The sequence below is a fragment of the Doryrhamphus excisus genome, chromosome 9 (assembly GCF_030265055.1).
Source record: "Doryrhamphus excisus isolate RoL2022-K1 chromosome 9, RoL_Dexc_1.0, whole genome shotgun sequence".
In the NCBI taxonomy this organism is placed as follows: domain Eukaryota; kingdom Metazoa; phylum Chordata; class Actinopteri; order Syngnathiformes; family Syngnathidae; genus Doryrhamphus; species Doryrhamphus excisus.
In genome coordinates, this window is record NC_080474.1 from 16,353,772 (window position 1) to 16,377,290 (window position 23,519).

Genomic DNA, 23,519 nt, shown 5'->3' on the forward strand with positions numbered 1-23,519 from the left:
TATGAGTACATCCACTGCTTGTTTTTTTGTCCTTGATTTCAAGCTTATGAAAGGCGGGCAAGACAATTCTCGTCAGTGATTGGTCAAATGTTTGGACCCTTGAAGAAACTGCCTCTGATTGGTCGTAGAATACGAACGCGATTGGTGCTCGCGACAACATGTGACTAAAAGATACCATGTAAACACCAGAGAGAAGGCCGCCATTGTCAGAATTCATGAGGTTAACTTTGTACTTAATACTGCCAGTGTTGGCAGCTCTGTGTCGGGGCTACACTCTGAGGAGCTCGGTCTCCTGGGTGGTCGCCGCCAACGATGTGGTGGGAGACGCCGACCTGTCGGAGGAAGTCGCGCCGGCTTTGCTCGTGAATGGTGGCGGTTTATGGAAGCAGGCGTATCCCTCCCCGAACGTCCTCCGGGAGAGTCCCGAGGAGCAAATGGAGCCAGAGGTTGACTCCAGTGCGGTGCAGAGTCGTTCTCCTCTGTTCTCCTACAGGCGGGAGAAGAATACAAAGGCGGGCGGTGGAAAGGACCCTCCCCCTCACCAGGAGACCGCCAGGACGGCTCGGTACATCGCTCATAGCAGCGACTGGGGATGCCTGGCTACCATTTCCACTCAAGACCAGGTAGGAATGGTACACCTTTAACTGCTTGAATATCATATTCAATATATTACATCACAAAATATACAGTGGTACCTTGACGTACGAGTTTAATTAGTCCTGTGACATATGTCGTATGTGTTTGACAGTGTAGAGCAGGTGTGGGCAAACTAAGGCGCCGGGGGCCACATCCGGCCCGCCAAGTGTTTGAATACGGCCCACCTGTTCTTTCCAAAGTTCATTCATTTTCTACCGCTTTTTCCTCACGAAGGTCGCGGGGGTGCTGGAGCCTATCCCAGCTGTCTTCGGGCGAGAGGCGGGGTACACCCTGGACTGGTCGCCAGCCAATCACAGGGCACATATAGACAAACAACCCTTCACACTCACATTCATACCTATGGACAATTTGGAGTCGCCAATTAACCTAGCATGTTTTTGGAATGTGGGAGGAAACCGGAGTACCCGGAGAAAACCCACGCATGCACAGGGAGAACATGCAAACTCCACACAGAGATGGCTGAGGGGCTCCTAGCTGTGAGGCCTGCGCGCTAACCACTCGACCGCCGTGTCGCCCTCTTTCCAAAGTATTTAATTTAAACTTAAAATACAACCTGGCATCACGGCTTGAGCCAACCTTTTGGTAGTTTAAGTAGCTGTTTTATCAAAAGTGCTCCTGAAAAAAAGGGACACAACACACACTTTTACAGATATAATACTTCCAGGTGGACTGTTACGTGTAAAATATATAGTCTGGCACCCCCATAAATTTTGTTAAAGCAATGCGGCCCGCGAGTCAAAACATTTGCCCAGCCGTAGAGGTATGCGTACAGCTCAAGAAAACCCCAAATCCATGTGTCACAATATTCGAATATTCAGACTGTACTCAAACTGTTACTCATTCTCAACATACACAGTTTGCTAATAAATATGACCTGGGCTTTGGATAAAAAGAATTGGACTGTTGGCCATGGTCCAAGGTCCTGTTCTCTGGCGAAAGCAAATGTTTCATTTGGAAATCAAGATCCGATAGTGCTATTACTCATGGGAAATAATGGAAATAGTCTGTCATTTTCATAAAACATGTATTCCTGTTGTTACACTGTAAAATTTAATTTGTTGACGTTACTTGAAAAAGCCTCAAAATTTCCAAGTAAGGTGAAGCAGTAATTTGAAGCTGAAAATAACTGTTTAGACAACTCATGTCATGGCAGTAACATTGAGTGTCAAGATCATTAGTTAAGTTAACTATAAAATCCAAGTTCATATAACTTAAAGGTCTATGTTATGTTCAGAAAGCAGTACTCATTAAAAAATGAGTTAACCTTACAAGGCTGTGTGTTCACATTACTAGTGTAGTAATTCGGTGTATACACTGAATTATTTTCCACACTATGAATCTTTGAAATTGACTAAGAGACCTGTTCATTTGTGTGTGTTCAGATCAAAGGCGTCCCCTTTGGGAACATTTTCTCTGTCAGCGATGGACCAGTGGATAACAGCACCGGAGTCATCTATTTTTATATGACCCCCAAGGATATCACAGTGGTGGACTTGCAAGCGAACCCTTTCGCTTCTGTCACATTTTCAGAGGCTGAAGGGGATTTATGCAGGCGAGTGTATAATACTACACATTGTATTGTTGTGGTCTTTTTTTTTTCGCTAACTTTCCCTTATGTGTCTCAAGACAAATGGTGTATGATCCAGAAGATCCTAGGTGTGCCCGACTCACGCTGACAGGCAAGATGGTGGAGATAGCTCCAGAGGAGCTCGCCTTTGCCAAGGAGGCAATGTTCTCCAGGTAGGAGGAGAAATGTTTGCTGGCTGGGAATCAAAGCAACATTTGGCACACTTGCAGTGTCTTAAAATACCACTCTGTTTTTGTTTTACAGGCATCCCCAGATGGCAAAGTGGCCTGTGGGACACGAGTGGTTCTTCATGAAGCTGGATCTCATCCAAGTCTGGCTGCAGGACTGGCTCGGAGGCACATCGCTCATTCCGCTGGAGGAATACTTCAGAGCTTTGCCCTTCTGAGGAAACCGCTTCCTCAGCATCATCACATCAGTCAGCCTAAAAAAAAAAAAATCACAGATGTGTTTAAGATTCCAAGAGAAGCTATGAATAAGTGGTTTTAATTGATTGCTGATTTAATCTGGGGTGTAAAGCTAGCAAACTATCCATCCAGCCATCTTCTGTGCTGCTTATCCTCATTTGGGTCTGAGGCGGGGTACACCCTGGACTGGTCGCCAGCCAATCACAGGGCACATATAGACAACCATTCACACTCACATTCATACGGACAATATGGACAATTTGGAGTGGCCTATTAAGCTAGCATGCATGTTTTTGCGAGAAAACCAGGGAGAATAGGCAAACTCCACACAAAGATGGCCAAGTGGAGATGCTAGCAAACTAGCTAACTGAATTGAATGGTATGTGATATCACAGCTTGCATTGAATGTGCATCGATATGATGTATCCTATCCAAGCTGAGGTGGGGTACGTTCTGGACATGCAAAGTCCGCACAGAGGAGATTTTAACCCGAATCTCTTAACTGTGAGGCAGAAGTGCCAACCACTATACCGATGTGCTGCCGGAAAGTGAATCATGTAATGTATTGAGGTTCACCTAAAATTTGGTGGTTTTTTTTTCTTTAATTAAAGAATGCTTGCATATTCTTGCTATTATTTCGGCTTTTTGCTATAACTTCTCAGAACAATATGTGTTCAAAAGAGTAATGCATTTGCATCACAAAACCGTTTTGACCACTGTGAGCTTGTCTGAAACCCAAAAAGTCAGAAGGATTGTGAACGGTGGACTGTATGTACATGTTTCACAGTGGTCTCCCCCTTAGCTCTAGAGTTGCAGCGGTCGTCATCCAATTTTAACATGACGCTGATTAATGAAGCATACTCGTTAAACAAGTCATACGAGATCCTCTTCTTTGCAATGTAAATTAAATTAATTCAATTTTGCCCAGGCACGGAACTAGAAATGGGGGGGGGGGGGGGGGGTGTCGTCATGATTGTTTTTCAGTGGTAGGGTTTGTACTACATCAAAAAGCCACTAGATGGCGATTTAGATTTGACATTGTTGAGTCAAATAAGTTGCACTTGGTTTACTTCCGGTAACGCACGAGAACTTGGTACTAACACAAAGCTACATCTTAATCGATGTTTGAGATGCACTGTTTATTTAAAACGAAATTAAAAACTAGAAACATCAAATTCCTTTAGTGAAATAATGTTTCTTATTGCTGAAAATGCGGCTACCATTTTACTTTATTTTGGAAAGGTGGTACCGGAAACTAGCGCATACACGGAAGGTAATGAACGATAGGAAGCCACACAGTTCAGTTTTGGGGGCAAATGCACCACTTTCGTTTTTAATCGGAATGCTAACCTGTAAAGTTGACATTTATGGAGTTTATCATAGTAAACTAGGCGTTTTGCGGGGAGTATATTAATTCAATTTTGTATTATTGGTTACAGTTGGCATGTATTGATGTTAGCTCGGCGGCTCGAGAACTGGCTAATAAACGTCGAACACAGAATTTATCGGAAAGGAAAAAGTAGGTAAAGACAGCTTTCGGGTTTGACATCTGTTGCTTATTGTAGCAGCAGGCGTGAGTTTGGGGCGCAGACGATCAAAAAACAAAAAGACAGCTAGCAGCATAACGCGGGAGGTTTCATCATCAGCTGCCAGTGAAACACACACAGGAATTCTTAGCCGCAATGCTTCCTGCTCGTGACTCGTAGACCATCGGAGCTCCTCTTGGAAGAAATGGACAGCACCGGCAGCTAACCCTCACCCATCTAACGCGCTATGTAAACGAATTCCCTCTGACACGGAATATCGTTGACTCGTAAAGCGGACCACCCATCAGGAGGAGCCAGCCGCGACGTCTTGGTTCCCAAGTCCGAAGTGCGGGGCACACATTCGGTGGGAGCTTCGTAACCATCGACGCCCCGCCTGGCCGAGCCTCCGCACGTCTTGGAGGCATCGGAGGGCAGCCGCAACACAAGCGAGGCTTCGGTGAAATGAAATGAGGCTCAGAAATGGAACTGTGGCCACTGCGATTATCTTCTTCACGTCTTTCCTCAGCTTGTCCTGGTACACAGCCTGGCAGAATGGCAAAGGTAGGCTCACCACAGCCATGGCATGGCGTGGTATGATTTGGTATTTTTGACAACAGGTATTTTGGTTTTGGCGCTTCAAGTGCTTTGGATTTTCCCCTGCTTCCTTAACTGTTCATTCCTGGAGAGTTTTTGGAGTGGGTATCGGGATGGTATGTTTGTTTCCAGACCTAATATCATATGGTAATGGTAATGGTTTTATTCCATTTGAACATGCATCAGATTACAATTGAGTGATCACATAATCAGTTCACAGTTCCACATGTCCAAAAGGAGTAGGAAGAAGCAAAGCTTATTAAATCCTACCCCTCCATCTAGAATCAGTCAGTAACTGTTACATTTGTTCACTTCCTGCCTTTCTAATATAATTTCAGGTATTTTTTTTTTTGTCACGTACCGAAGTTCGAGGTGATATGACCATCCAATGACATAATGTGTACCATAGTAAGTGTCAATATAGTGATATGTATAGCACATCATGACTGGTTCAAGACTCTTCATCCTTGTATTTAGCAAACATCAACTGCTTGTATTGTTTCTTGAATTGGCTCATCGTTGTGCATTGTTTGAGGTCCTTACTCAATCCATTCCATAGTTTGATTCCACATACTGAAATGCTATGGCTTTTTAACGTAGTCCTAGCATATAAGTGTTTCAAATTTAGTTCTTCCCTGAGATCATATTTAGTAATAGTATTGGATGACATTTTTAGGTATTTGGTTATTTTTAGCCTTGTGCATTATTTGCATTTTCATTCACACTGTGTTATTTACTTGTTGACACTTAAAATATTTTCCTTTCCATCATTTGTTTTTTTCCTGCATGAACGGACAAGATTGTGTGAAAAGATATCAATAAACCAGGAGTTAAAATAATGATGCTATAAACCTTGTGCAGTGTTAAAAGGGACCGATTGCACTAAATTTTGGCCCTTTGTATTGAGTTGTGGACTCCTATAGAGCAGTTATCTAGATCTTCCAGAATCGTCACCTATTCCGGCTTTGTTTCCTTGGATTTTGAAGCGAGACACGTATATAAAGGTGTTAGCATGCTAATGTTAGCTTGTTAATATTGCTAGCACGCTCGTGTACTGTCTCGTGATAGCCCTACAATACATCAAACACTAGACATCGAGTAAGGATTGTCAAAAATAGCATTGATTAGTTTGGACAATATGAAATGTATATTTACTGGCAGCTACTGTACTATGAATGTAACGACACAGCTGACATTCACATTTCCTTCTCTCAGTCACTGTGCTGCCATTTCATTTGTCATCTTCACCCGGGTGTTAGTGTAACGATGTTCTGCTGACAGTTTTAGGTGTTTGAAGACAAACCTGCATTCCTATTTGAAGATGCTTTGTCTATCGGGCAAATGAGCGAAGCAATGCAAATAACATGCAGTGCAAATTTAGCAGATCACCAGAAGGCTCAGCTAGAGCTAAGCCAACACAGGCAAGACAAGCTAACTCCCCTAGAGCTGAGGAAAGTGATGTTGTAGTGGTGAAATCATATACAATTTTGCCTCCCAGTTTGATTTTTTGTAGTATAGTGTTTATAGTAGTAGTTGAACACGGTTGACCTGGATGATTTAAGTAATGTTTACATCTAGTGCACGACATAGTACTCGCGATGTATGTTGTTTTTGCATGGGTATGCATTGTCACCACCATTTCCTGCATCTGTGAACCAAACGTGGCATTATTTGGTCCTCTTTTGTGAACCCATTAAGCTTTGATACGCCCCACCCACATTGTTTGCACATACTGTAGGTTCCGGTGTTGACGATTAGTTCACAAAAATTATGCATGCCAGAATTATTAAATTTAGCATAGCAGAAATGTTGAATTTTTCAACATTTTCTGTGTGTTTTTCTTAGGTCTGCGCAGTTAACTCGTACTTCACACTTGTTTATGACCGGTTTACTCATTGAGGCACACAGTGTCAACTGAGTGTATATTGTTATACTATACCTTATATCGATATTATAAAAATATTGATATTTACTTTAAGCACAATATCAAAACCAACCATATTGTTGATATCGATATAGTCTGGATTTGCGCTGTATCTCCCTCATATCTGCATGCAGGAGGGACGGAGAGGCAGAGCAGAAGGTGGAAGAAGTCATCAAGGAATAAGCAGTAATAAGGAGGTACCTAGATTACAGAGCATAAAAAAATATTTTTCACCACATTAAAACCTGGCACAAACTCCAATATGACAAATATATGCAATATCTGCCTTGCACTACTTTCGTACTAGCTTTTGAGCTTGGAGGAGTTTTGTTCTTCCCCTCTGACATCTCAGACATTTCCATGGACATGTGATGCACAACAAAGAGGGCCCGATGTCAGTCAGCTGTATAAACACTCCATCGTGACTCTCATGCATCGATTGTCTCTTGTCTGGTTGCATCACATGGCGAAACATCAGAGTGATGAATCTCAATAATGTCAACTAGTTGTGTTCATTTTTTTTGGTACAGCATCCTCATGGTTCAGTACCTCAGTATTAAAGTCATGGTCTGGTTCTTTTTCTGTACCATAAAGGTAAAAAATACAAACCATAAAACTACATAGCCAATCAATAAAATCAGTGTAAATAATTTTCATTTTAGTAAATATAACTCCCTTATTGAGCTGCATGGTGGATGTTTCAACCCTCTTTGCATCGCTCAGGGCAGACGTTGTCCACTGTACAACGTATCATGACACGGTAGTTGTCACAACCAGAATGACTAGCCAATCACTGCGGAATTAAAGTTATGAACTTGATAGTAAATGACTGTAAATAGCGATACGATTAAATACAAAACAAAAGTGAGCCAAAAAAAACCCTCATAACACACTTTTTATTAATTGTTTACATGCCTAAAGGGCCAAAGTGTAATGGTAATGGTTTTATTTCATTTGAACATTGATCAGATTACAATTGAATGCATCACATAATCAGTTCCACATGTCCAAAAGGAGTAGGAAGAAGCAAAGCTTATTAAATCCTACCATCTGGTACTTTTACAATCAGTAACTGTTACATTTGTTCACTTCCTGCTTTCCTTAATGCAGTTTAAGGTTTGTTTTTGTTTTTTAAATAATGGACCTCGTACCAAAGTACGAGGTGATATGACCATACAATGACATAATGGTTACCATAGTAACTATCAATATAGTGATATGTATAGCACATCATGACTGGTTCAAGACTCTTCATCCTTGTATTTAGCAAACATCAACTGCTTGTATTGTTTCTTGAATTGGCTCATCGTTGTGCATTGTTTGAGGTCCTTACTCAATCCATTCCATAGTTTGATTCCACATACTGAAATGCTATGGCTTTTTAACGTAGTCCTAGCATATAAGTGTTTCAAATGTACTTCTTCATATTTCTCCTCTCTTAAGTATTGGATGACATTTTTAGGTAATTGGTTATTTTTAGCCTTATGCATTATTTTAGCTGTTTGAAGATTAACTATATCAGCAAGTTAATTATTTGTGATTTTAAAAATAAGGCGTTAGTATGTTCTCTGTGTAATTGGGCTTGGGTTGCAAAATTGTGAATTTTGAGTTTCCACTCTATATTACTTTTTTTTTCTTAAAGAGTGGAAGTTGTGTAATTGCCACTTCCTCCCTGCTGACCTTGTGCCTTCCCATCCACCCTTCCTCATAGATAATTTTCCTCCTCTGTCGCAGGGTTCCAAACACAATAGTCCAAATATAGCATGACCATGTATACAAGCACGCACACACACACACACAGTGTAGATACTTCATCGCATGTGTCATTACTTGTTGTCTACCCATATCATGTATGGTTTGTGCATTTGGATTCTGTGCTGTTAAAGAGAGGAAGAGGTGGTCTGCCAGACAAATCCTCAGTGGCCTGGAAGGATGAGAGGAGCGGGCCAAATTCCAAAAGAGGGAAAGAGGATGGCAAGTGCCCGCGGTGGGCTTCTGTATGTGAAGGCACCAGTGTGCTGACAAGGCAGTGAGACAAGTGGGATCCTTCTTTGTTGCATGTGTCCTTCCTAGCATCTCTCTCTCACACACACACACACACATATGTACATCCACCTCCTGTTCTTCGGGGCGGTTTTACACTGTCGGAAACAGGATTGGGCATCTTGCACTGTTAACTCATTATAGTCACCCGCCTACTCTGCTAACAACATCCTGTGTCCCACGCTGCTTCCTACCCAGATATATCTACTTCTGCACAGAATTCCCCAGCATGTTTCCCTCCATTTAGAGCAGTGGTTCAAAGTTATTTTCTGTCCTGCCCCCCCTAGGGGACAGATATGTTTTCATGCCTGCCCCCACAATGTAATATGTACCATTGGGAAACTGATAATATTTATTTATCTGCCCTGTACAAACTGAACTCAAAACTGAAACCAAAATCCAACAAAATGGAGAGCTGTGAAGCATACTTAAGATTCACGTTGCACGTTGAGTACAATAAATTGAATGTGCACCTGTTATCTTTGACCTCCGGTTCTGGAGCCGCATGTGGCTCCCTTCCCTATTCTCTAATATTTTTTAACACTGGAGTGGGGAGAATGCACATCCTTGTTGACTGAGTTGTTTTTTTGTTTTCATTTTTGTGAGAAACACGCCGTATACTACAATTACCATGACCTAGATGACTGATCATTTACACAGAGATATTTATACATTTAGATATTTATTTGACTCGAACCTGAACTTAGTTAGATGCATGTTTTAGTTTAGCGTAATGTGAAACTCTTCAAGGATTTATTTTCATGCTGCATGAATAAAATTAACAGAATAAAATATTTCTTCAACAGACCTCTATCCTGCTTAATTTAAAACAGTATAAATTATGTGTCTTCTTTCTTCACATAATGTGTTTGTTAGTTAAACAGCAAGTGTTTTGAGGACAAGATATCATGAACAGTTCAGCACATCGCTATTTTGTCACACTCTTATTTTGAAATTCCCCAATAGATAGTTCAAAAAGCCTTAATACAAACATTCATGTTTTGTTTTAGCATTTTTTTTCTTCAGAACCAGTAAATCTTTTAAGCATTACAGTTTTAGTAGAGGATTAATTGTTAAATCGGGGCCCTATGCATTCCTTTAATAAAAAAATAAATAAAATTCCATGTAAATTCTGTGGAATTCCATTTTTGCAATACCATTGCCACCATAGAGTGTGTGCAGTGAATAATTGGACAATTTGGCCTGATATTGCAGAAATGGCTAGCGTGATTAACCTTATGAGTTGTCAGCCTCTGCACACATTGCAACAAAATCCTCAATGCTTGTGGTCGCAATGCTAATACAAATATTAATATCTTTATTTTAGCACAATTAGACAGGGTGTTGCACATCATGCTCTTTATTTTGAAGGCTGGAATTGTGTCATGTGTCGAGAATGACTGCTTGCTGAATGAAGAGAGCTGAATAACGTGAAAAATAAACATGCGTGTGTTGTTTATTGTGTGTTTAACAATAGATTGACCAATTCTGTAATTGTATCTGCGAATGTGTCGAAGCAGAAATCACAGGGCCATACACTAGTATCCCTCTTATGACAAGGTAAGCGCTGTCCCAAACAAAATTAGAGTGTATTTTATGCTCAGCTCAGAGGTTCCACTTTGTTGTGCCAGTGACGCTCGCAGCAAGCTGCTGGACCTCAAGAGTGGGTGGAGGTCAGGAGAAACAATGAGCTCACAGCGAGGAAGTAAAATGAAGAATCTGGTTCGGAACGATGCCAGAGAGACCGCGACTAGTCTGGCTTTTTGTTGTATTGATTGACTGCCTTGACCCTGCATCCATATTGCCTGCAAAAATGTATTGCATCAATTAATCTGTCTAAAAGCCGATGATGGGCAGTTTCATTTTTTTAATATAATGCCCTGAAAAGCCAGAACTTGGGGGGGAAAAAGATACTTTGAGTGCCTCATGTCTAAAAAGTGGAATAAACAAATGAGAGATTTTTCTCACATGTGATGCTTATTAACAGGCTCTAGGGAAACACATTACTGTGAGAACATCATTTAAAAACATCTCTTTTTCATAATGGGGGACCGTTTTAACGGTACAGAAGCTATCTCTTTAAAGCGGACCAATAGCGTGACACATGAAGCAAAAATTAAATTAATATTCTAACCAATTTGCAGTCAAATGTCCGTGTTTTTTTTTTTGCTTAACTTTGAAAATTGACGCCACAATTTTGCCACTGTTGAGTGACAATGAGCGAGCATCTTGTCATGTTATTGATACGCTGTAGGAGTCGAGGAAGGATGCTTTCTGATTTAAAAAATCTTTTAAAGAAAAAAAACATCCGACTAGAAATTTTGCCACAGTGACTTAAATGTCACCTAAGACCAAAATACTACTAAATTATTTGGCCCCCATTGAAAGAAATGAGAGCCTTTTTCAACGTTTTGGTGTTGTGTGTGCAGCTCCAATGTGGAACCAACTTGGCTGACAGGTGCACCACTGGAGGGGGCTTCCTCATGCATAATGCACAACCATGTTTTGCATACATGTGGCTCTCATTAACATCTATGCTGGGTTGAATCTGTTGCTATTAGAACTAGCCTGGTGTCTGCAGCCTGACCCCAAACTAAGCAGGGTCAAGGGTTTCAGTCCATAAACAGTCATTTGTGCATGGTTTTGATTGGGTGTTTAATTTAATGCGCACATTTTGTGTCACAACTTGGTGAACAGCAGCCCTTCATCAGCGCAGTCAGCAGTATGCATTAGCAAGTGAGTGCGGGGTCAAGGACGAGCGATACGGCTGGGCGATATGGCAAAATAAACCCGATGTACTTTATTATATAGTCGGATCGGATTATTAGCACAATATTTCAATTTTTTTTAACCTGTCAGTTTAAACATAAGTACATAGCTGTGCGTTAAGCGCCACTTTTGGTCATTCTGTTTATTTTCTAGCAACTTCCAAACAGAAGTGAAGCAGGAAAAAGTCAACTCCTGATCAACTGTTGTTACTGACTTTTCCGTCATGTTTGATCGAGTAAATATTCTCACAAACCATCACTATAATCAACCTGAAATATCGCATGTTGTAGTCACATCATATGACATCACTCAGCTGACACACGGTGACTATTTTTAGCATTGTGTATTCGTGTGCTTGCATTTAGCACAGTGTCGGGCCTTAATCCACTTCTTATGCATTCATGACATGTCCATTGCATATTCCCACTGTCCTTTTCCTCTCACATGCCTCCATTAATAAATAAATACACTCACGGCGGAATGTCATAAAAGGGAAACAACAAAAAATTGCATGTCATTGAATTTGGCTGCATGTAGTTATACATGTTTAGATACCGAAACGATTTTGTAAAGATATTAGCTTAGGGAGGGGAAGGCACTGCAAAGAGAAGTATGGTAAAGAGAAGTTGTCATGCCGGAGGTAGAGCTTAGCCCCTCCCCTGAAAACTCCTGGGGAAATGGAGAAGAATAATGAGCTTGTGAAGAAATGGGTCAGTCTAATTGTTTAATGGGTTTCATCCACTCTATTATAATGGATCCTGAGAGTGACATGACACAAGTCCACCCATATATATATATAAAATATATATATATTGGACCTGTAATTTCATTTTTCAACACCTGTACAAGAAACTATTGTCCCAAGTGAAGCAGTAATGCAAATGTAATGAGGTTGTAAATTGCACAATGACACATACAATGGTGTGAAAAAGTCAGAGGAGAGTGATGGCGTACAAGGCAAGGCATATGTGGTTTAACTTTGGTCTGAAACCATTTTTGGTTTTTATTTTGCATCGGCTGCATCACGCAGGCTAGGCCGTGTAGGTATAAACAAATTAGCGGGGCCCGTATACAAGTCTTGGGATTACATGGGACGGTATAGGACAGGTTACACCACTAGACCAGACACCAGACCAGCTGGACCATATGGAGTAAGTCATTATGATATTGATTGTGATACATAGTGCTTGATATCACTGCTAAAAATACAGTACATCTAGCCCAGCCATTTGCAAATGGCGGACCTCAGTTTGGCTCCACTGATGGCCCTTTACGGACCCATGGCCAATTAAAGTGAATGGGAAATACAATATCACATAATCATGCTCGCAGACCGATTTCAGTGGCAGTTGGCGAGCGTAATTACTTTACTGTCACCGTCAGTGAAATCGTTTACTACAACTTTTTTGTGAATGAGACATTAACTATATTACTATTTAATATTATTTTTTCAAATAAATTATCATTTTATTTCACTTGAAAATAAGCCCCTTAAACTTATTTATGTGAAATTTGATCCCATTTTCCCAAAGTAAGTGTCAAGGCTGTGCTTCTCAATTATATTCTGCCCTCACTTGGAGACCCCCCCCCGCCGCCCATTTGAAATACGGTTGAGAAACTGATATCTAATATTTATCTGTACTGTACAGACCAAACCCAAAACTGAAACCAGTCAAATGCAACAAAATGGAGAGCAGCGGCGCATCCAAGCATATTAAAATTGCATGCTGAGTACGACAAATTGGTATACTTTATGTTGGCAGGTCTGCACTAATTGAAAGGCCTCCCTGCCTCTCACGTCCCCCTGACAGTTTACCGTGCCTTCATTACATTTGATTTTTAAATGAGCTAGTCTGTTGGACGCCATTTAAGACAAAATTAGGATAGGACCTTCACTGTGTGAAAAAAAAATTGCATCAACGGACCTTGCTCAGTTTTAATGAAGACCCCTGATTTAGCCGATTCACTACACCAGAAAATTAGTTACTTGTCGCTAGTGCTTGGTTAATATGCAGGTCACATTATGTAAATAGAGTGATGCTGGTGGTTGTTTGTGTTTAGGCGAAATAGATGACTCCCCATTATGTCCATTCTTAGTTTTTCACTATCTAGAACGCACAGAAAAGGGAAAAAAAAACTGTGTTCTGTCTCTTAAAGATTGTGGCTGATGGGCAAAATTCCAAAAACTGCTTTTTTTTCAAGGTTAATGTGACTTCATATAGGCTTTTTTACTCTGCAAAAAGACTGCTCTGTAAGTTAAGAAGATGGGAAATACTACCTGTTAGTATTCTTAAACACATCATTATGCCGCTAGTCCACGGGAGACGGGAATCCATAAAAATGACATACACATATACGCCATGACCAATGATGAAAAATAGACGTCATCTTCCGTATCCTCACCCAATCCCGAGCCAGTTACAATGCAGTTCTGTGAAAAGCGCTGCAATACCGTAGATATCAGGAAGTCAATCATCACTTCTCATTGTAGCCAACACATTAAATGGATGCATAGTTGGCAATTGTGGAATTTATTGCAGAGAGAGAGGTAATTTTGTAGGGCTTTGAAAAGCGATGATAGGCACGGAAGGTTGTGGCTTTGCATTCAGAAGCATTTTAGCTTTTAGTCTTGTCAGCAAGATCGTTCGGTAATCTTGTTGTTGCACCATGTTCAGAGGCATAGTTCTCATTAGGTAAAGGAGGTTCTGCTTTTTACTGTTGCCTAGTTAATGGGAACAAGCGCTTCTTTGAAAGAATGTGTGATATTACATGTGAAAGGCCGGCATTCTTTTTTTTTTTTGCTCATTATGCTACAAACACAGCTTAATAGAAACCTTATCTGCCGTCTTTGCACCATGGGATTGCAGGTGTGGCTTCACCTCCACAACAGGTCCGGTGTGCCGCAATCAAAGCGCCTGTTGTGAAGATGAAAGTCTGTTATGGGTTTTTGAAGCTGGTCTTTTCACAAGGATTTGGCCCAAATGGTAGCATCTGTGTTTCAAGGAGGACAGACAATAGCTTATAGCCCGAGAGGGCAAGATAAAGGGAAGGCAGTTTTTTGTTTTATTGAGCTTTCCAAAAGAATACAAATATTATGTGAGCACCGGCATGATCAGTACAAGAGAGACAAAATACTAATGTGGCAAAACAACTTTGTGGGGAACGCCTGGAGCCATAAGAGTGCGAGTCATATGAGTCAACACACAACGACACCTCCAGCGAACAAACACTTAGAAGCAGACTGCCTGTTTGACTTCCTTATAAATGGAAAAAAAAACATATGTGTTACTTCTTAGACCGAAATAGATCTTGTTGCTAGCATAGATGAAGCATAGAAGTTTTTTTTTATTTTTTTCAGGAGCATATGTTCAAAGTGGGCTGCACGGCGGTCGAGTGGTTAGCACGCAGACCTCACAGCTAGGAGACCAGGGTTCAATTCCACCCATCTCTGTGTGGAGTTTGCATGTTCTCCCCGTGCATGCGTGGGTTTTCCCCGGGTACTCCGGTTTCCTCCCACATTCCAAAAACATGCTAGGTTAATTGTCGACTCCAAATTGTCCATAGGTATGAATGTGAGTGTGAATGGTTGTTTGTCTATATGTGCCCTGTGATTGGCTGGCGACCAGTCCAGGGTGTACCCCGCCTCTCGCCCAAAGACAGCTGGGATAGGCTCCAGCACCCCCACGACCCTCGTGAGGAAAAAGCGGTAGAAAATGAATGAATGAATGAATATGTTCAAAGTGGGCTGCACGGCGAGCGAGTGGTTAGCACGCAGACCTCACAGCTAGGAGACCAGGGTTCAATTCCACCCTCGGCCATCTCTGTGTAGAGTTTGCATGTTCTCACCGTGCGTGCGTGGGTTTTCCCCGGTTACTCCGGTTTCCTCCCACATTCCAAAAACATGCTAGGTTAATTGTCGACTCTAAATTGTCCATAGGTATGATGAATGACAGCAGAATCAACCGCATTGCTAGGGAGCAGTTAAACCTGTTATATCAATTAAACCTGTAACTCCATTGAGATGTATTTGCCATTCACTCAAATGGGTGACTTTTGTACATAAAATGTCTCACACAAGCCAGCTTAATTTGTCAATGTATCTTTTTGTCATTCCTTCCTGTAGAGAAACTGATAGCATACCAGCGGGAGTTCCATGCCTTGAAAGAGCGCCTTCATGTGGCAGAGCACAGGACACTGCAGCGCTCATCGGAACTCAACAACATCCTTGAGCAGTTCAAACGGGCGATCGCCGAAACCAACAGCAGCAAAGATACCCTCACGACCTTCTCAGGTGACTCATTCATCATTTTTTGCACATTTTTTACCCTGCAAAAACTGGAATATAAGGAAAATAAACATCTGGAAATGCTTATTATTTCTTTCACCATGCACGTACCATGTTAGACATGCTAAAATCTAAGATATACTTCCTAAAAAAATATAAGAACAACATTGCCGTGTGTAATGAAAGGCTGAAATGATACAAATGATACAGTACTTTCCATTTCGCCCTGAAAATGTTCCTATTTGGACATAACCTTAGTGTACTTGATTTGGGCCAGGCTTATTATTTTCTTCATAAAGAATATTATTTGGTTTGTTAGAGAATCTTTTGTCAATAACTATTCTATTAAAGAAATTTAATAATTTACTGTTGACTTAATGTCTTTTGGGTTTTTTGTGTCCATTCTAGATGGAAGGAAATGTTGTGTGAGTTTTTCCATATTTATTTTGAGGATACACATGTTTACACATGTTTCCCGTTGTTTTAACAACTAAACATTAAATGTGCTGTTATAAAAAACAAAAAACTGCATTACTGACATCATGCTGCCCTTCCTCTGACTGCAAACCAGTTGAGACTGAATCAACAGCGCTTATGCTGGTTGTAGCCAAGTACTGCACTAATCAATCAATAATCTGATGATTGCAACTAATCAACAGTCAATTTCACACAATTGACACAGTTTAATTATTCCCATTCCTACAACATATTAGCTTATATATCAGTCCAATAAGAAAATTACATTTGTTGGTCAGAGTATCACTGTTTTGGTATATGCTTATTTTACTCAAATTTCTTGTCTGTTTAGATGAAACACAGAAACTCTTGAAGGAGCTGGCCAGTAGAAAACCTCTCCAAGTGCCAAACATCTTTCACCACCTGCCTCACCTGCTTAACAATGAGGGCAGTCTGCACCCCGCCATGCAAATCGGCCTCGGACGCACCGGAGGTGAGACACAACTAATGAACGCAGTATTTATGATGCACAAAGAGGTCATGAGAGTCATGGCTGTACACGCTGAGTTTAGGACTATCTTTAGGACTCATTGCGGCTTTCTTACTTCCTCGCTTAATAATATAGCAAATTTTCTGTTTTAGTTTCTTTATCCTTTATCCTCCTCGTCTCTGATATACAGTATCCTCCCATATTATGTGTTATTTATTTTACCAAAATCAATATCATATCATTAGCCAACAAGGTATTTTTTTTTTAATAAAGTCATACTCACTCATATGGCAGGTTGATTTACTATTATATGTACTATTGGCTGAACCTTGGACGTGTACACAGTGCATGCCTTTGCAGATACAATATGTCCCATAAATACAATACAAGGATCTGACCTGAAGGGGCCCCTTTTGGTGGGAGCGGTTACGGCTTCACTCTGTCACGTTTTTCATAAATATACGTATTAACAACTCCTAAATATAAGGCATTAAAAATACTCATTCAATTTGTATGAAAATACATACAAAAATATATACAATATATATATATATATAATACAAAATACATATTGTGATGTAGTATTCTAGTATGAGCACAGGTTGTCTTAAATGGATTATTTTCTCTGATGATATCTACTATATTGGGTAATACAAGTGTAAAGGTGACTACAGGTACGTTATTAAGTTATTCCATTAATAAATAAGGAGTGCTAAGTCCTAAATGTATTACGATAAATGTGTGATTACTGTATTATCTGTCTTTGCAGAAATAATAGACTATTAAAGAGCCATTAATTTACTTCAGTGTTGCAGTGCCTCCGCAGTTCCAACTACCTTTTCTAGAATATATTAACGTGACAACAGTGTTTGCGGAAAATTCCCTTCAGAGCTTGACCTTATACTGTAAATATGCACCTGATAAGAGTGTTTACTCATGTCCAAAGATAAATTTGCACAAATCCAAGCATGTTATATTTTGTGTTGCACTCAATGGAAGTCATAGAAAAAAGTCCTTCACAACAAGACCTAAAAAAAATAAAAAATTATTAGCTGTACAGGCAATGTTTGACATGTTTTAATGTAAAAACAAACGCTTTGAGTAGGAAATCTTAAAAATACTATATTTTATGAGCATTATGGTGCACAAGGGAAGATCCATGCCTGTGAAGTGAAGTAGTTTTCACTTGCTGAAACGTATTCTTTTATTATTGTTTATTCATCAGTTTTGGGCTACACCTCTGCGGCTCTGCGTTTCATGTGAAAAGCACAAAAAACAAAGATGTCATGCATAAATTTAGAAGCTCTTTCCCACCTGCATAGTTTTGATAGACATGTACAACCAAGGCTGAAAACTGTTTTTTCTCATTTATTGGAAATAACACCGCCATGGTCGCCCTTACACTACTATTATTCTTTATTTGCATCAGAGAATGACAGCGTTAGCATGGAAACCTACCAAGCTAACTTAGAAATCTCCAATTTAACTATTCTAAACTTAAAGGGTTTCAAATGGAGTGGGAATGACAAAGTAACATACCACTTCCACACATAATGAGTGAACGTTTTTATCACGTCGGACATGCCATGGCTGACTGCATGCAGTGTGTAGGTAATCAGAAGAATTTGAATCAGAATCACCTTTATTGTCATTGTATTGCATACAACGAAATTTGAGTGCATTATGTAGAAAGTAAAAATAAAAAATAAGGATAAAAAATAAAATAAGGAATAAGAATATAAATATAAAAAGTGGCAGGTGCTGTTCAGAATAAATGTAAATATGTGTATATCAAAAACAATAACCTATACAGTAAACAAAATGTACAATTGCAGTAACCAAAATGTGGAATTGCAGTAAACAAAAGGTAGCATTGCACATATTGTACCTGAATTTCACTTGAATGAATGTCACATCAATATAACATTACTGATGTCTAGTTACCAGAATACGACATACCATTTGTAGGGCTGTTAAAAATGACGCATTAACGCCGCTAACTCATTTAATTTGCGTAAAATTTTGGTGTCAAGCAGTATTTGCGTGCCTTATCACTCTTTCACTGTCTACTACCGTCCCGCATTCTGTCACTCTCTCTGTCTCTTTTCCTGTCTCCCACGCTCTCCTTTCATCTTCGACCTAGTTTTTTTTTCTTTCATTCTGCTGGTGGGCGTTACCACACAATGTGGAGATCGGAGTGAGAAACAAGCAAAACTGGGACAGATTCTCCACGCTGCACAGATTGCAGGCCCCTTTTTCGTGGGTCCACTGTGTTTGAGTGTGTGTGTGAGCATGTGTGCTTGCATTTATGCCTCAAGTTTGGTTTTGTACCCTTTAGAGGTTACACGTACTGAGGGAGTGTATAGGGACGTCTTACAGTAGTTGACTATTTGACAATTCGATTCAGAGCAGTCTGATTCAACTATCAATTCAGCCATTGAATAGAATAAAAATATCATGCGTTCCATTTTGACGACATGGAGGGTGGCCACGGCTGCCGTTAGATTACATTTTTACAAAGAATTGCATTGTTTTTGGTTTTTTTTTTAGAAAATCAGCTTAATTTGTGTCCATAAAGAATTTAAAATGACGTGTGTTTAATAGAGGACCTACACTTACCATTAACAACATCATCTGCTTCAGTGGCACAATCCAAAGGAGCTGAGGTGAACGCTAGGTTGACGGATTTACGAAAAAAATCTAAGTGGGGTACGTCAATTGCCATAGGGGACAAAATTAAAAACAATAAGCGTCTAACACTCAATATTCCGATTGCGCCTGAACACCTCACAGTGCGAGGAGACCGCATCAGGAAGAATAATCAAATAAGTTAGTTTGAATGATTACTTTGTGCGTTAAGAGTGTATAAACTTGAAGATTTTAGTGTTCCAATTAATCCACACACGGCGCAGCAGTGAAAACCTGTCACTCTGAGTGGATATTCCAAAATGAGGCTTCATTGATTGTTGTATGTATTTTAGATGCTAATAAGAAGTAATGGACATTTTATACTCAACAAGCAGGATCAAAACTAGCTGACTGCTGTCAGTGCTAGTCAAGCTTTTTCTAAAACGGTGCAACATGTAATTCCCGGGACACAAGTTGACGCTGCATTCAGGGACACACCCACACATGGACATGCAGGCCAAAGTAGGTGATATTTACAAAAACAAGCACTTGTTGCTCATACAACAATAACACAATGTTACAAAATGTTACTACTTATAAGAGACATCAATGTTAAACAAACCTTTGGACCGATACTGCTTTATGATTGTTAAATGGATTCAAACGGAAGGATGCGAACATCGGAGTGGAATAAAAGATGTGTGGAATGATAACTTTTTTTTTTTTTTACCAGTGCTCATTCAAATTCCCCCGGAATTTACTATGAAATGAATGAACCAAATGAATTGTCTTCAATATTTCAAGTTAAGTAACATAATGACATTTATGTTTTTAAGTGTGCAGGAGTCGGGGGTACATGGCTACAGGTCACAGAGTATGTGACTGTAAAAAGTTTGGGAACCACTCCGTTACAGGTACTTTCTTCAGGGACTATTTTTTCACAAATGCACTTGCAACATGCTATATTATTTAGCCAAAATGTGGAACTTGGTTTCTCAAGCTGCAACGGGTGAAGTTTTGCCGGTTTTCCTTGTCGGACATATAAGTCATCAAGGGATATTTTATGCTAGGCACAACCAAAGGTTTCAATCTTGCATTCCAGCTTGCTGGCAACACTGCAAACTTGGTAAAAGCAATCTTTGTTGAAATGCACAGAGCATAACGACGACCACCTCAATGGCCCCTTTCGCACTTGCGTGTTCCTGATGAATTGTGTCTAGTGCTTGGCAACTTTTTTTTGACTTCCGGCCAATTAAAAAGACAAACACCGTGAGCTGTGCCATTACTGCACTCCCCTGCAACACAGTCTTGGCATTCTCGCCAAAGGTAGGGATGTTTATAGGCAGCTACACAGAAAGCAATATGGCAACAGGATGTCTAACTGAGACGATGTCGCAGCTCAAGATAATACAGCGCATAGGTGCTGTTTTTACAGTTTCTTTATTTAGATCCTGAAATGTCTTTCTTTCTATGAAACATATTTTAATGCAAAACATGTGTGCTATATCCTGACTTTATCTGTGTTTAAGAATATTTTGTTGACCTTTTAGTTGGCACAGAGTTTTATGTTTTCAATAGTACCATCAAATGCAGCTTTCTCCATCCACCTGAGATTTCACCTTCAGGGATAAAACTGTATTTGTAATTAAAAATATATATTTAGGGTCATAGCATTCACACTTGACCAAGCAAACACAGCCTACTTTTACATTCTTTTCTGATTTCTTTGGAAACCTGTTTGGCAGCAAAATAGTCGTGCCTCATACCTTAATAGTTGTGGCTGTTTAATCCAACAAGGCAGCAAAATAATCATGCCTAATAGCCTAATAGCTGTGGCTGTATAATCCAACAAGGTAAAAAAATAATCATGCCTAATAGCTTAATAGTTGTGGCTGTATAATAAAAAAAAAAACAATTTCCTTGAGCAAATTCTTAAGCCATAATCAATAAATCATCCCTGCTCTGCACAGACTGATTTTCTCATCTCACATCCTCAAATGACCCTTTTTGACATGGACACATGTCCTGTCTCGATCAGTCTGATGTCCTCATTTGATTCTGTTGGACTTGTGGGTGGGGATTTTTCTGTATCATAAAAAGAACAAACCTTGATAACAGCCCATCACTGGCTTTTATCACTTCCTGTCTCCTCTTGTTTTCCTTCAAGCAGCAAATCCTTATCTTTGTACAACGTCTTTTTGCCTTTGTTGCTTTTTCTAATATTTGATTCAGCCATAAATGGCTAGGGGGGAAATTTGGATAATCTGAGCAATTCTCTGCCCTTCAGTCAACGGTCATTATCATTACGACAGCAGGTTCTGCATGTCCGTCTTTAGCAGAAGCTCATGAATAAATTCAGAAGCGACTGTAATTGCAATGTCGCTGCTGTTTTGATTTGAAACCAAATAGCATCACTCTGCTACTTCATCTGTTTCCCTCCGTCAGTTGTGGCCCGCCTCTTGCAGTCAATTGAAATGTTTTGTCACGAACAATACACTATCTCACAAAAATGACCGCTCACGTTTTAGCCAGCATTTTTATTACTGCATACCTTTGCAAGGTGTAATACTAAAATAAACTTGGATACAGCTTAGTCAGTATACAGGTTGTATAGCAGCATAGATTTATTATCCACTTAAAATGACTCAATGCACCACATGTAAGTACCAAGATAAGTGTGTCTTGTCTAGCATGTTGGTGGTAGCTTAACGATCAAGGGCTGCATGAGTGCTGCCAGAACTGGGGAGCTGTGGTTTGAATTCCAACATGTGCTGTGACATTGGGAAGCAGAGCAAGATTCCCGTGCAAAATAACTTGCAGAGGAAGCTGAAGAAGGGGATGGACTTGACAGGTATGCTTCTTCCAGACCTGACTGAGCACTATTGGAGCAAGCAAAAGGATGGAGACGAGGTGGGTGGGCACAAGGTGTCTTACCAGTGTGACCAGCGGTGTCATTGGCGGGGTGTGGGAGAGGATTCCAATAACAACCTGTGCAGCTCTGGTGAATTCCATGCCATTTTGGACACAATTTGGACATGTTTTACTGTAAGGTGTACTCTTTAGTTATAGTAAATTATATCTTGCTGTACAAGTTGTACACTGTCTACTCTAAAGTGTATCCAAGTTTCATTCCTATAGTATTGTCCCTTGAAAAGAATAAAATGGATTTCTGAACTGTGGGTGGTTGATTCACATTTGTAAGGTGCTGCAGGCTACATAGATGACTTTCTCTGTAGAGCAGTAGTATGCATACATGGCCGCCGACTTGAGTGTTCACTTTTTCCTCCCACCATTTGTCCATATGTTACCCTTGTGGATGTCAGCCAATGTAATCAGCTAAATGTCCCAACAGCATCACTCATTTGCCATTTTGGATCCATTTGATTTAAAAGTCATCTCTTCTCCGCAGTTACCATAGTGATGGGGATCCCCACAGTGAAGCGGAAGGTGAAGTCATATCTGTCAGAGACGCTGCGTTCCCTCATAGACAAGCTGTCCCCGGAGGAGAAACTGGACTGTGTGATTATAGTTTTTGTTGGAGAGGTGAGAGGTCGGAGTTCAAGTCAGTCCACATATGATACAAATGGTTGTAGCAGCTGATACTCAAAATGGTGCATCCGTCTCCCGCAGACTGATCTGGACTACGTGCAAACTGTGGTTGCCGGCCTGCAGAAAGAGTATGTGCACTACGTGATGGCCATGTTTTCTGTTTCACATTTTCTCATCAATGTTAACGTTCTTCTTCAGGTTCTCAACAGAGCTGAATTCAGGCTTGCTCGAGGTCATCTCACCTCCTGCCGCATTTTACCCCAACCTCACAGACCTCAAAGAGACTTTTGGAGACTCCAAAGACAGGGTCCGGTAAGACGCTAGAATACCTGTGCTACTTTTGTGTCTGTCATTCATCTAATTAGGAGAAAATGGTGATGCTGAAAACGAAAAGTGAGCTGTGAGATGTGACTGCACAACCAGAAGGATGACTCAGTGAGAGGAGCGCAAGCGTGCCAGAGCTTCTTTTTTTTTTTTTTTTTATTTAGACTGGGTTGCTACTTAGTATTCTACTAGCATTTGTCAATGTCAGATCAAGGTCATCAGTGCAGCAGCCTCTGTCTCCTGCTCTGTGGAGCCTTCCCTCGCTCTCGACAAGCTTTTGTC

At 40.4% G+C, this 23,519-nt stretch overlaps 2 protein-coding genes across 2 annotated transcripts in view; both read left to right on the forward strand.

Annotated features, from left to right (window-relative positions):
* Positions 1-130: 130 nt before the first annotated feature.
* creg2 (cellular repressor of E1A-stimulated genes 2) lies at positions 131-3,272 on the forward strand. Its single transcript, XM_058081115.1, has 4 exons — positions 131-623; positions 2,040-2,209; positions 2,284-2,397; positions 2,489-3,272. Exons 1-4 carry the CDS (start codon positions 216-218, stop codon positions 2,628-2,630), a joined length of 834 nt encoding a protein of 277 aa, XP_057937098.1. The 5' UTR covers positions 131-215; the 3' UTR covers positions 2,631-3,272.
* A 629-nt stretch (positions 3,273-3,901) lies between these two features.
* Positions 3,902-23,519, forward strand: part of mgat4a (alpha-1,3-mannosyl-glycoprotein 4-beta-N-acetylglucosaminyltransferase A) — a 28,949-nt gene continuing 9,331 nt past the window's right edge. Inside the window, exons 1-6 of the mRNA XM_058082504.1 lie at positions 3,902-4,736; positions 15,629-15,796; positions 16,599-16,739; positions 22,774-22,907; positions 22,995-23,041; positions 23,112-23,225. Of these exons, the coding sequence (XP_057938487.1) occupies positions 4,643-4,736; positions 15,629-15,796; positions 16,599-16,739; positions 22,774-22,907; positions 22,995-23,041; positions 23,112-23,225 (698 nt within the window). The 5' untranslated portion in view covers positions 3,902-4,642. The remainder of the gene's footprint in view (positions 4,737-15,628; positions 15,797-16,598; positions 16,740-22,773; positions 22,908-22,994; positions 23,042-23,111; positions 23,226-23,519) is intronic.